The sequence below is a fragment of the Eutrigla gurnardus genome, assembly GCF_963514095.1.
Source record: "Eutrigla gurnardus genome assembly, chromosome: 6".
Classification (NCBI taxonomy): domain Eukaryota; kingdom Metazoa; phylum Chordata; class Actinopteri; order Perciformes; family Triglidae; genus Eutrigla; species Eutrigla gurnardus.
The window spans coordinates 11,922,302-11,934,667 of NC_139920.1; the positions used below are offsets into that span (position 1 = coordinate 11,922,302).

Here is a 12,366-nt window from a genome sequence, read left to right on the forward strand (position 1 = left end):
CTCTGTGCCTTTGATGCGACCGAGTGCATTTCAAACACTCGATACCTAAGACTGGCATTGCACCAGCCATTTAAAACTCCTATAGAGGATTAGAAACTGGATTGATGGAAAACAGGGGAAAATAGCTTCCAATTTACCGGACATCTCATTCAGTTACACAATAGATGCAAAATTGATGACACTGTAACTAGAGCGGGGGTAGGTTAATTGATGACTCTAAATTGCCCGTAGGTGTGAATGGTTGTTTGTCTCTATATGTTGGCCCTGCGATAGACTGGTGACCTGTCCAGGGATGAATGGATGGAACCAGAACTGAGTGACTGCATGTTCATATGTCATATAAAGGTTGTTCAGGTTGTTCTAAAATAATGCTCAACAAATGGACTCGAGGGGACTAAAATCACCAATTATTATTATTCTTCAGGGAACTTCCTGGTTGCCTAGCAATATATATATATATATATATATATATATATATATATATCCTTTATTTAACCAGGTAAAAAAACTAATTGAGATTTAAAACCTCTTTCCAAGAGTGACCTGGCCAAGACATTGTGGTTGTTCTGTTGCCTGAACCTGAAGTTGTTTTTGTTTCAATTCACAACGTTAAGTTTCATTTTCACATCAGGTGCAATTTGACCCATCTGAAGCATTACAATGGTAGCGCTAACCACAGGGTGATAACCTTCAAAATGGGTGCCAAGATACAAATAGCAACCTTAAACTTCTTTAGGGGAGGTCGAGCTGGATGACTGCTTATACAGACACTTTTAGCAAACACATAAGCTTGTCAGGAAAACATACTTGTAGGGCATCATGATGACCCTTATCTGTCCTCCAGAAAAACCCAATTAGCGTCATTATTTTCAGGTGAGGGCAAACCCATTCAACGGAATGAAAAATGATGTTTGACTTAATGCATTTTCTTGAATCTGAAAATTGTCTTTTGCAGTATCAATCAGCTGCTTCATGCTTTACCATCAGCCACGTATTAATCAGCTGCTTGGCTATGAACAGTAAGATCCAATCATATGTGTACAGAGGTACACGGTGGCCTTAATAACCTGACATTTCTCACTAATTATATGCTGTTAGCTGCTGCCCTGAATCTTTGAGAACTCCCCCTCAGAGTGGAGCCTTTTCTTGCCAAACCGTATATGACTATTTGCTATAAATAGTCACTTCCTTGACGTAAATATGTGTCCAAGTGAACTGATTTCTTGGTTTTATTTCCCAACCAAGTTACTGCCTTGCAACATTTCAAATGAACCATTGATATAAAATGGTCTCTCCCTCTCTTTTTATTCTTTTGCCTTTTATTTGCAAATTTTTAACACAACAGCATGTCATGTCACCACATTTGATATTCAAACTCAGTGTTGTGTTGAAAGGCCAGCGTGTGAAACCTTAAAATGCTGCACAGCGTGAAAAATAGACTAAAGTGAGTGCGTTTTGTTAAAAAAAGCAATTGCTTTATTGATTTGCAGCTCCCATGAATATCACTACACCTCTGATAACACAAAGCAAGGGCAAGTCAGAGAGAGAGAGAGAGAGAGAGAGAGAGAGAGCATGATTTACAGGAGGGTTTGCTGACATGAAGACTGCTGATCCCTTTTGTACTACTATTTGTCATAACACTGTTGACAAGAGACTCCCCTCCTCACAGAAAACAAGGAATGCCTGGAATCACATTGTGTACATAATGAGGCATGCACATACTGTTAATACACGCTGTGCACACACACCAGATCTATCTAACACTCGTACACACACACACACACAGAACAGAAGATAGAAGAGCCACCAGCTACGCTAAACCCTGCTGTCGCTTCCTGTCAATGACATGCCTGCATGGGCTTTCTAAAATTATAATCACTGTGGCTGCAAACAAAGTGTCACCACATATGTGCGTAAGCTCCTTTTCTATATTTATTACACACTTAGCTGGTTAACACATTAAACGTTGGTATGTTTTTTTTTCCAGATCTGCGTCTTACTTTTGAGGTCATTCTTCCTCTCAATTATGATCACATTTTGCAGTGTTATCATTCTTTGTAAAAAAAAAAAAAAAAAAAAAAAAAAAAAACTGCAAGTTTGCACCTAAAAGTAAGCTTAAAAACAATGTTGCTTTAAAAAATGTCATTGAGATTTTGAATAGTTTGGATAGAACCTTTAACAGTGGGTTTTGTTTTTAGTTTCCAATAAGTCTAGTAAAGCTATATTAATGACCTTTATCATAATGCACAGAAGTGACGGTCAAAATTATGGCCATTGTGTTGGAGCTACAAGAGGCAATTTTACAATGTGGTAGATCAATATTGGTGGTAGAATATTTATTATTATTTAAGGTTTATAAGAAAGCGTTGCCAAGGCATTATGAAATGTCTCTTTGTCTATATCTTTGTGAAGAACAAATAAACTATGCTGTGAAGAGCCGTTATTGGTGAGTTTCATAATTTCAGTTCCGAGTGGGTGGCATACTTTTCTTTGTTTCACTCTAATATCAGTTGTTTTTATGTAAAAATCTTGCTGAAGTAGAAGAAAAACATTCAGGGGACAAAACAACCTACACTACCCCAATGATCACAGCTCAGACCATCTGAATAAAAGATAGCCAAACACTCATGCACAGTCTCTCTGTCATGAAAGCTGCTTCCATGGACCTCTGGCCCTGATAACTCCCCCATCACACACTTGTCAGAAGCCATAAGCTCCGCGCTGGATGAAGTCCTCGTCACTGCCATCGCTGCTGGTGATCCAGAGGAGGAGGCTGCTCTGCTCCTGTCCTGGAGACACATCCAACCTCTGGGTGGAGGACAGAGACTTGTCCCCACCACGGCTCTGTCATTGAACAAGGCGATCGTGCATGAGAGAAAAACTGCAGTTCAATGAAAACTGTATCTCGGTACACACTTCCGCCCTCTCTCCGGGTCTGCTCTGCTGTGTGTTTGCAATCAATCTTCACCGTAATCATCTCCCGACGCTAATATATTGATTATCAACAAACAAGACCATTGCACTGAAGATAATTCAGCCTCTACCTGCAGCGGCATTGTACATTATGTACAACAAAGTCAGATTTGATTTGGTTTTGCGTGCCAAAAGAGTGGAGGGGCACAGGGAAATTGATGGAATGTGTTGTGCATTTAAAGAAACTCAGCACCAACAATAAATGAAGTGTGAAATGAACCTGCATCCATTGGCTAATTGTATATTGTAATTATAGCAGGGTAGAATAGTCAAAGTTTTATTTTAGTTATCTCATTATGCTCAAATCGCTTGAATTAAGTGTTTTGATTTTGTGATTAGGAACATTCCTCCTAGATATGCGCAGTAACCGAGTTGAAACTCCCTCTTACACACAGACCCTCTGAGGAAGCAAGTCTGGTGTAAAATCTTGCCATGTTGAATCTCGGGATGCTATTTTAACATTTCTTTCTGACCAATAGTCGACCCTCGTGATCCGATCATTGACTGATAACTGAATCAAAGGTGCTGTGTCCCTAACAGGCCCCCCGACTGCAACGATAACCGATAAATGCATCGATTAGTTCAGCTGCGAGGTTGTCTGCCGCGCGTCTTCCTCTTTCAGGGTTCCTGCCAGCGTATTGCAAGCTCAGCGTAACGTTAGCGCGTCTCTGGTCCGGAGAGAAAGCGTGTGTGTGACAATGAGGATGAAGTCAGCAGAAACATTGAAGCTGTGAATGCAGCAGTGCAGTGTGCACATTTATTCGTCGGTGAATAAATGCTAAAGCTCCTCGAGTCCCTGTGTCTATCTTGCCACCTGCTAAATCAAGTGAACATGGACAAGGAAATTAGCAACATCACTGGCCCAGGCTCACTTAAGGTGGTCTGACCTTTAAGGTGGACCAGCAATTCTTATTATAGTGTTGATTGGGTGTCACAAGCTATTTGTCTTTGCCGTCCAAAACCATATGAAGAGTTTGAAAGTTTGCTCCTTTTTTTGCCATAACGCGGCTTAGCAAGGAGAATGATGGTGGAGGTTTAAAGAAGAAAATGTTGACATTAAGGAAAAGGGTAAGTTAAAAGTTCTAATATTTCTAATATTGTACTGACTGAACTGTCGCTGACCCTTTTGTGGGGTTTGTGGTGATGTCACACATTGCATCTGAGAGACAACTGTAATTATTCACATGGATGATTTAGGTCTGCAGTTTACAGGAGAGAGCAGCTGTGTCAGAGCAAAACGGTCTAACAAACGTGTTGAAGGCGATTTACCGCTCATGCAGCATTTGTAAAGCCAAATGTATTATAAATGTTTAAATCGTGCATTGTTCAGTTCATGTTCACATTGCTACGCTTCTTTGTGCTCTCAGCAGACCGTCACACTCCATGCAGAGATATAAAAATGTATCCATGAAGACATCCCACTCAAGGAAATTTCCCCCAAAAGAATCTCCCTGTCCCTTTGATTCGATAAATGAGACGTGCTCTGCTGAGCATGCAGTGCGTCCCACACATTGACTTTCTATGCATTTGGTGTCCCATTGTCGCATTTAAAAAAAAATATATGTTTTGATCCTCCCTAACAGAACAACGCCATCCGTGATTAGATTAAGGAGGGGACTAGTAGCAGCCAAGACAGCGCCAGGGAAGAGGATGGCGAGCTCCACTCTGCTGGTGCAGCCTCGGGCCTCGCTGTCTCAGCTGTCCGGGCTGGACCACAGCAGGACCTCAGTGGCCCAACATGCTGCTGCAATCTGCTCGCCAGGGACTGGATCCTGGTATAGGCGGCAGACTGCTGCACCGCGCTCACCCTTCGTTGGAGTGACGCACACACAACATTCTCTCGTCTCTCTCTCAAACACATTGACAAAGGAAAAAAACAACAACATGAATCCCAAAACTGAAAAGCTCACCTACTCAACGAACAAATATCCGAAACATCCAATATTGGGGTCCAGCTCTAATTGGAACGTTGCGCTTCTGCATTCTGTTCTCTCTACTAACATTTTTGCATATGATTGAAACACTAATCACTCCCCAATTAGAAGAGGCGACTCTTTACATCACACCAAATCAATGTAATAGCCAGTGGGCTGACAGGAGAAAAGAGAGGAGAAAACACAGGAGATGAGGCGTGATATAAAAGTTATGGCCCATGAAGAAGAAGAAAGGAGGAGCTGACATTTTGACTAATATGCTACTGTCTGTGGATACGGCTCGACTACAAAGCTTCTTGCGTTCATAGGAGTGGTTTTACAACCCCGGAAACTGCGGAATGACTAAATGTAACATGCTTTTGTTCATTGTACACCCAGTTCCAACTGTGATGCATGCGTAACAGCAACGGCTGTCAAAGGGTATCTGTCATTTGAACTTGTGCTATCGGTGGGAACAAAAAGAGCAGCCAATAAAGAAATGTTGTTATATTCTGTATTTGTCTTTGTCAGATATATCCAGGTGTATCCGGCGGACGAGGAAGCAGGCAGCTAGCCACAAAGCCACAGAGCTTTTTAGAAGATTTGCAACCCTCGCCAGGAGATGGCAAAAAAAGGAAAGAATGAAACGAATCACAATGGAAGTCATATTTTTATACCCGCAATTGTTGATTTACACTGCCATGAAAAACGCTTTTATGACTAAAATAACAGATGCATTTTCCTGCATTCACTGCAAAAGTAATACTGTTAAGTGCCTCTTATCCCGTTTTTTTCCACTGCTTTCGAATCAGTAGAATCCATTAATTTGTCGCTTCATCTCTTTCATTTTTATCTATCACTTCTTTCTTTCTCAGAGTTTGCAATTTGAAAATCACATCTTTTACAATGCTTCACATTACAGCAGTGACAGAGAGCTTTAATTCTCCCGGCTTTTAAATCTGTCATTATAATGCAGACCAGACAGGAGATGAAAGGTCGTTAGTGTAAAAATCAAACACTTTATAATTCATACTCTGAATACTACTCCACTAAAATGTCTATTTAAAAGGGGAAAAAAATATATTTAAGAAATGGCTACATACTGCTCCGTTGCAGTGACCAGCCAGAAGGGGGGGGGGGGTACTGAAACTCCTTTCAGTCCCTTCCCCCCCATCCCCCGACTTCCTCTCTCCTGCCCCCTGACGGGAAAGGCCAACTGAGCTCTGGAGAATATTTATGAGCGAGGGAGAGCAATTGGTTTGAGATCATTCAAGGGAGGGGAGGGAGAAAAGAATGGGGGATTGTGGGGGGGGGGGGGGGAGGGCAAAAAGGAGGAAATAGAGATAGACGTGGAGATAAAGGCAGAGGTTGATTTTAATGTTTTTATTTGAACTTCTTTTAACTAGATGGTTAATTAAGATGAATTACTTATCGCCATGCCTCTGTCTGTATCTCAGTGCGTATGTGCTGTGCATACATGCACTTATAGGCTCTTTTCTACAGCTACAAGGACCAACAATCTGCATGATCGTCGAGGAAAACTGCTCTTCAGTTCTGCAAGAGTCCAGTTTGAATTTTTGGATTTAGGATTACAACATGCAGGGGTTACAATTCAAGAGCCAATAACAAGCCTTTTACTGACCCATAAAAAGGGCTGTAATGTGTCCGCAAGGAAAACAGTGTTGGTGATCAATACAAATGACCCAAAGATTACTTTGCCTGGAGTTTTCTGGCTTTCAAAATTCATAAGTCTGTTTCAGAACAAAAACACTGCACAGCCCATTGCATTTTGAAGGCACTTGTGATCTCTTCAGTTCTCAACTGGCATCCTCGACTGCTCAGCGATGGATGACGGCAAGTCGGCTGCAAGATATTTAAAGCCTGAAAAGACTTTTTTTTGTTTTCAACAGAGAGGAAAAGGCAGAACTGTTATTCCACTTTTCAACATATTCTTCATCTTCACTTGAGGTTGTATTGGATTTTCGCTCCAATTAATCAACTTACTTTTCTTCAGAGGGAACTGAAAAGGCCATTGTGGCTCAAAGGGAAGGGAGGCTTATAGACTTGTCAAGTTTGCATTTGCTAATAGAGGTCAATAGAAGTCATACTGTAGGTTTCAGAATGCTAAAAAAAAAAAAAATTAAAAAAAGGTACCGTTTTTGAAATTAAATTGGTCAGCATCAGTGCATGTGAGCTCCAGTGGTGTTAAAGCTGTTAGATTTTCATGTCACGGATGGTGTAGGAGGACAAAAGGGAGAAAGGGAGGTATAGAGACATCCTGAGAGACAAATAAAGAAGAGGCCAGCAGAGAGGAAGTGATGGATGAGAGGAAGCCAACAGCGCTACAGTCTCTATCTTTGCCATGGCATTGTCACTCCTGTCAGCTGCTAAATGCCAGTGTCACTCAAACCACTGTTCAGCTGGCATCGGCCCCTCCACTTCATGGCTGCGTATGCTCCGCCAGCATCGCTCTCGCCAACGCCCGTCACAACTTACCTGACACAACACCCAGCCCCGGATGCAGACCGGCGAGCACGCACGCCCAGTCACGCTCACCCTGTTGTCGGTTGTCGGCTACAGCAACGCTTCATCACATGAGGAAACCGACAATGTTTACTCTACATGAAAATGCATTTTCGAGTCTGGCGAGTCAGGAAAATTCACTCATTATTGTAATTTGTAAAACATGTACACACACACACACACACACACACACACACACACACACACACACACACACACACACACACACAATGTCACTGTTACAGCATTTCACTCTGTGCTGCCTTTAATAGACACCAAACCTTTACAATATGTATCCGTCTGAGCTTCGGTGTCGAGTTTAAATGCTTTGGAGGCGTTTCAACCCTGAAGAGAATCAAAGTCAGCAGTAAATAGCGCTACACGCACCCACACTTGCATACACACAGACGGCTTACAAATGAAGAAAGCCTCCTGGGTACAAATGAGGTGTGCAGCTGTGTCACTATGGTTTGCTGTACGTAGCCCAATGCATGGCGAAATGTGGGAATTAACAGAACTGTGAACTTATTGATATAACTACATGCCATCTGATTAACAACAAAATGGATAATATCCTGCAATCGCATATGTGGGATGTTGGCTTTGGGAAATATTGTCCCGGAATCCTGTCATTTCAGTCTCGTCTCAGAAAGAAAAAAAATGTTTTGGTAGCAAGCTTTCAAACAAAACCCTGCTGCTTCCAAGCGCACACCCACCATACTTCACAACACACACATCCAAAGCCATCCTGTCTACCCACTGTCACACATCAACTGGCTCAGTTATATCTGTTACGTCCCGCTGCTTTGCCCAAACCTCCTCCTGCGGTATCTCCACTTTGAGTTGCCACTGATACGCAGCATTCGGAGCATTTTGTATCGTATTCAAACCATATGTCTTGTGCTGCCCACAAAAAAGAGGAAGCAGCCAGTTGCGCCCAAAAGAAGCTGTCACACGCAAAGCTTTCATTTGAATGCGAAACTCCACAAAGTAATCGTCTCAACGCTTCATCCCACAGATTGCCACCTACTAATTCTTCCTCTTTTATAGTGTACAGAAATATGTTGTTATATCTTGCCTATATACTTTTCAAAATATCCATTTTCATCCATGAAAGGCCATCATGAAATGGTTGATTCCACAAACAACTTTAAAGGCATCTGAGATTTGCAGACAACCCACTGTCTCTCACCTGTATATCTTGTACTTGGTGGTGAATCCTTGCTGATAGCGCTCTGTGAAATCAACAAACTCCTGGGAGTGGTGAAAGGGACCCTTGTCCGACAGGAGCCAGCCCAGTGGCCCTGTGGAGCCGCTGAAGCCAGCCCCGACAGGGTCCGCCGCCCCGGCTCCTACTGACACCCAGCTCTGGAGCAGGCTTAGTGTTAACCACTTCCATAGAAACATGAGGGCCGTCCGTCTAATGGAGATGCACGGGCCACTCATGCTGCTTCCCCCGGCCCCGGTGACTCCTCATTATCCCTGCAATCCAGATGAGTCCTGCTGGAGAGGGAGAGGAGTTGAAGCAGGGAAGAGACGGGGAACAAGAAGGTTGTGATTGTGGTTTGCGTGATTGAGGTCAAGATGAAGTGTATATTGCTGGGTCAGAAATTATGACAAAGGTCATTGGTTTGGAGGTTAGACTATCTACTTATTGTTTATTGTGCATTATAATGCAACTACTAATTTAAAATGTATGTTAATGGTATTCAATTAAAATTAATCTTGGACAAGCTTCAATGTGTAAAATCCCTTTTTTATTCGTATAATAGAATGATATTTTTTTTTTTTTTACCTTATTCTTTAAGTCCGTGACTTCCCGGAATTAGTGTCCGCAAAATCCACTGAGAGGACCGTGAAGTTGGGTTCGATTCGGCGCATAGACGAGACGACATTGGCGAAAGGACTTTTCTTTTTCTTTTTTTCCCCGAGCAGGATTATCGCCACAAATGCAAACAGACGCACAATTAGAGGCAGCGCAACTTGAGCGAAAGAGAAGATGACATCCAACCTCATCAGAGCGCGCTCGTCTGCTCCTCTTTTTTTTCCCTCTCTCTCTCTCTCACAGTGGCATATTTCCAGCGGAGAAGATGCTCGGACGATGCGCAGTCGGGCACTGTAGGTCCAATCCAAACGGGATGAGTCGCAGCGGACACAAGCGCTTCTAGAGCGCACGGGGGTCAAACCTTCCCAAAGTAGAGCAACGACTTAAACACACCCAAAGTAGGGAGTCGGTGAATGTGCGGGGACCGAACGAAACCACCCGCATGCGAGAAGCGCCTCTAGTTGCTGCCGTCTAACTCATTTTCGGCCGCTTTACAGGAGAGACTCCGGGCGCGTGCGGGGCGCACGGGAAGCCGCTGACATCGCTGCTGACGGTGCCCGGACTCCCGGCGCACTGAACGCGTGAATGACATTCGCTGCGCTCTCTCTCTCCCCCTCCCTGTACCATACCGCCCAATTTAATTTATTCCAGCAGCGCGCACACTCCCGGTTGGCTGAGACGTCACCGGAGGAGGGAGAGAGAGGGGGGGAGACGGTCCGAGGATGCCGATGTGCTTGAGTCAGATACCTCATTTTAGAAACCGGAGAAAAGTTGCCCGCCGTTGTGATGAATCGATATTAAAAGCAGAGTGGAGAGGAAAGAGGGGAAAAGTCAGGGCAAATAAACTTTAGTAACGGCGACTTCACGTTAACAGGCGTTTTTTTTTTCTTTAATTCACGCGGAAGGATTTAAAATGGCACAAGCCGTGCTCTAATATCAAATAAGCCATGATTGTCAAAAAAATTAAAATAGATATTTCATTAATTCAACAAAACAGATGGATCATAGTGGAATTTGATGTTATGTTTTATATAATTAATATTGTAGGACTCTACCAGTTGTCGAGTCAATCTGATAATTGCAGATCGTTAAACAAAATATACAATCTCAGTGTCAATTAATCTTAATTAAAAAAAAATACAAAAAAGTTTGCAGCATTTAAGCAGCTTTAATGATGGATGTGGTGACGATGAGGATCACGACGAGAACAGGGTTTATTCCGCCCCCCCCCCCCCCCCCCCCCCGTAGTTCACTCTCGTTATCGCCTTTGCCCTCTTCCTCCTTCTCCTTTCTTCCCGCAGAATAATCATCACTTCCACCATCAGCGAACTTAATTAGATCCGCTCTATCCGCGCTCTATCCGCGCGCCTGTGCGTCGGACAGCGAGCGTGGATCAGAGAGGCAGAGAGCGGGCGGACGTGGGGAGAGATCCGCGCTGCCTTTCAGCTTTCCCCGCAGACGTTCAAAGGGAGGTTTTATACAGGGATTGGATTAGAGAAATGAACACCATTGAGTCGCGAGATTCACTGGCTCCCAAACTCAAAGAGAAACCGAAAATCCCGTGGCATTGCGACTCGCAGATTCCGGAGTGAGAGAACGAGTTGATTTGTCACGGTTTCATCATCGCGTCTCGGGATTGGGTGGCGCTTCATTGTGACCCTGCCTCGCAGCCACGATGACTTGTGAAGGACAACTCGGAACACTCTTTGGTCCTTGTAGTTTTTGGTTTAAGCTTTTTATTGTATGTTTTTGTGCTGCATTGGAGCAAAACATTTATACAGTATTTTGTCTGCTAACAGACGTTAAAATGTAGTTTTTTTTTTTAAAGTTTTGAATAAAAGATGGAGTGTCACAGCGCATTACTTTCATAGACTCGTAGCATTTTTAGGCAGTTTTTAGAACACCGTTTCCAGAGCCCCAAAAACTCACATGAGCAGCGTGGAAACAAGTCCCCGAGGCTCCTATTTACTGTTTCAGATAAATCATTCATACACTGTGTGTGTGTGTGTGTGTGTGTGTGTGTGTGTGTGTGTGTGTGTGTGTGTGTGTGTGTGGGAGGTGAGCTTCTTTAACTTGTGTATTGCTCACAAGCAACTGAGCTTGTTTATTTCTTTTGAAAAGGGACCGTCAAGGCAACATAATAGATTGTCAATTGATGGAACTGATGGTGTCCATGGAGACCAGATGTGGAGCAACCAACAGCACAATAAACCAAACCAAACAAAAACAAAGGGAATGCCACTGCAAAGGGCTCATTATGGCACCAGAAAGGTGCGGGGAATGTGTGGTTCACGGCGACTGAGCAGTGACCTATAAACAAGGAGTCATCCTTTGAGGGCCGCAGTAACAACAGACTACAAAAGTGCAACCAGGCGACATTCAGGAGGGCTTTTGAAATTTGTAAACTGAAGAATTGCATAGAATTCACGTTTTTTTTTTTTAAGTTCAGTGTCTATTACCACTGCTTTATCTCTGTTTCTGGTCTCTGCACTAAATCCTGATATCCTAAATATCTGGCTTCTACTGTAAAGGCTCCATTATGTTCACTGGCTAGTCACTAAGTGTATCGGATCTTTGGTGCTGAGCAGGTAGTGTATTCAATTTTAAGAGCTTTTTTGTTGCTAAAAACAGCTCCCTGTTCCGTGCTAACATGCTATGAGAGTGTGAACCAAACACTGTGAAGATGCAGACCTGACAGATAAACAATAATGCCGAGGGGAGCAGTAAACCAAAACTATAATTATCTCTTAATCACCACAAGAAGCACTTTCAAGTTGTTATTGTTATTTAAAAATACTGATAATGGCCACTTTAAATCTTAAATTACATACTGCATAACAACCATAAACATGCTATATGAGTGTCCAACCCGTTCAGCTGTCAGTAACATCCTGTTGTGAGTCAGTGAAGTTCAACATCACACCAACAAAATGGTTTTGTTGCCTTAACCTAAACTTCCTGTATGAACGGAGGTTTATTTTGAAAAGACACTATGCATGTAATAAGCAGCGACACACTGCGACACATGCAAAAGTGATGCTAGAGGGGAGAGCGTCAGAGTTGGACACTTTGGATTTAACCAAGCGCTATCAGAAAGGCTAAATAACACCAGTGACAGAAGGCCATTTCAAA

The 12,366-nt window shown here is 43.0% G+C and overlaps 1 protein-coding gene across 2 annotated transcripts in view; it reads right to left on the reverse strand.

Moving 5' to 3' along the window:
- The window catches only part of LOC311014705 (BMP/retinoic acid-inducible neural-specific protein 3-like), a 47,188-nt gene extending 37,395 nt beyond the window's left edge, over positions 1 to 9,793 (reverse strand). The window contains exons 1-2 of one of the 2 annotated variants that reach the window (XM_084011466.1): positions 9,205 to 9,793; positions 8,602 to 8,909 (exon numbers count right to left, since the gene is read on the reverse strand). In XM_084011466.1, coding sequence (XP_083867592.1) covers positions 8,602 to 8,855 — 254 coding nt within the window. In that variant the 5' untranslated portion in view covers positions 8,856 to 8,909; positions 9,205 to 9,793. Of the gene's footprint in view, positions 1 to 8,601; positions 8,913 to 9,204 lie in introns of both variants that reach the window. The other variant, XM_084011467.1, reaches the window with a different exon arrangement.
- Positions 9,794 to 12,366: the final 2,573 nt, after the last annotated feature.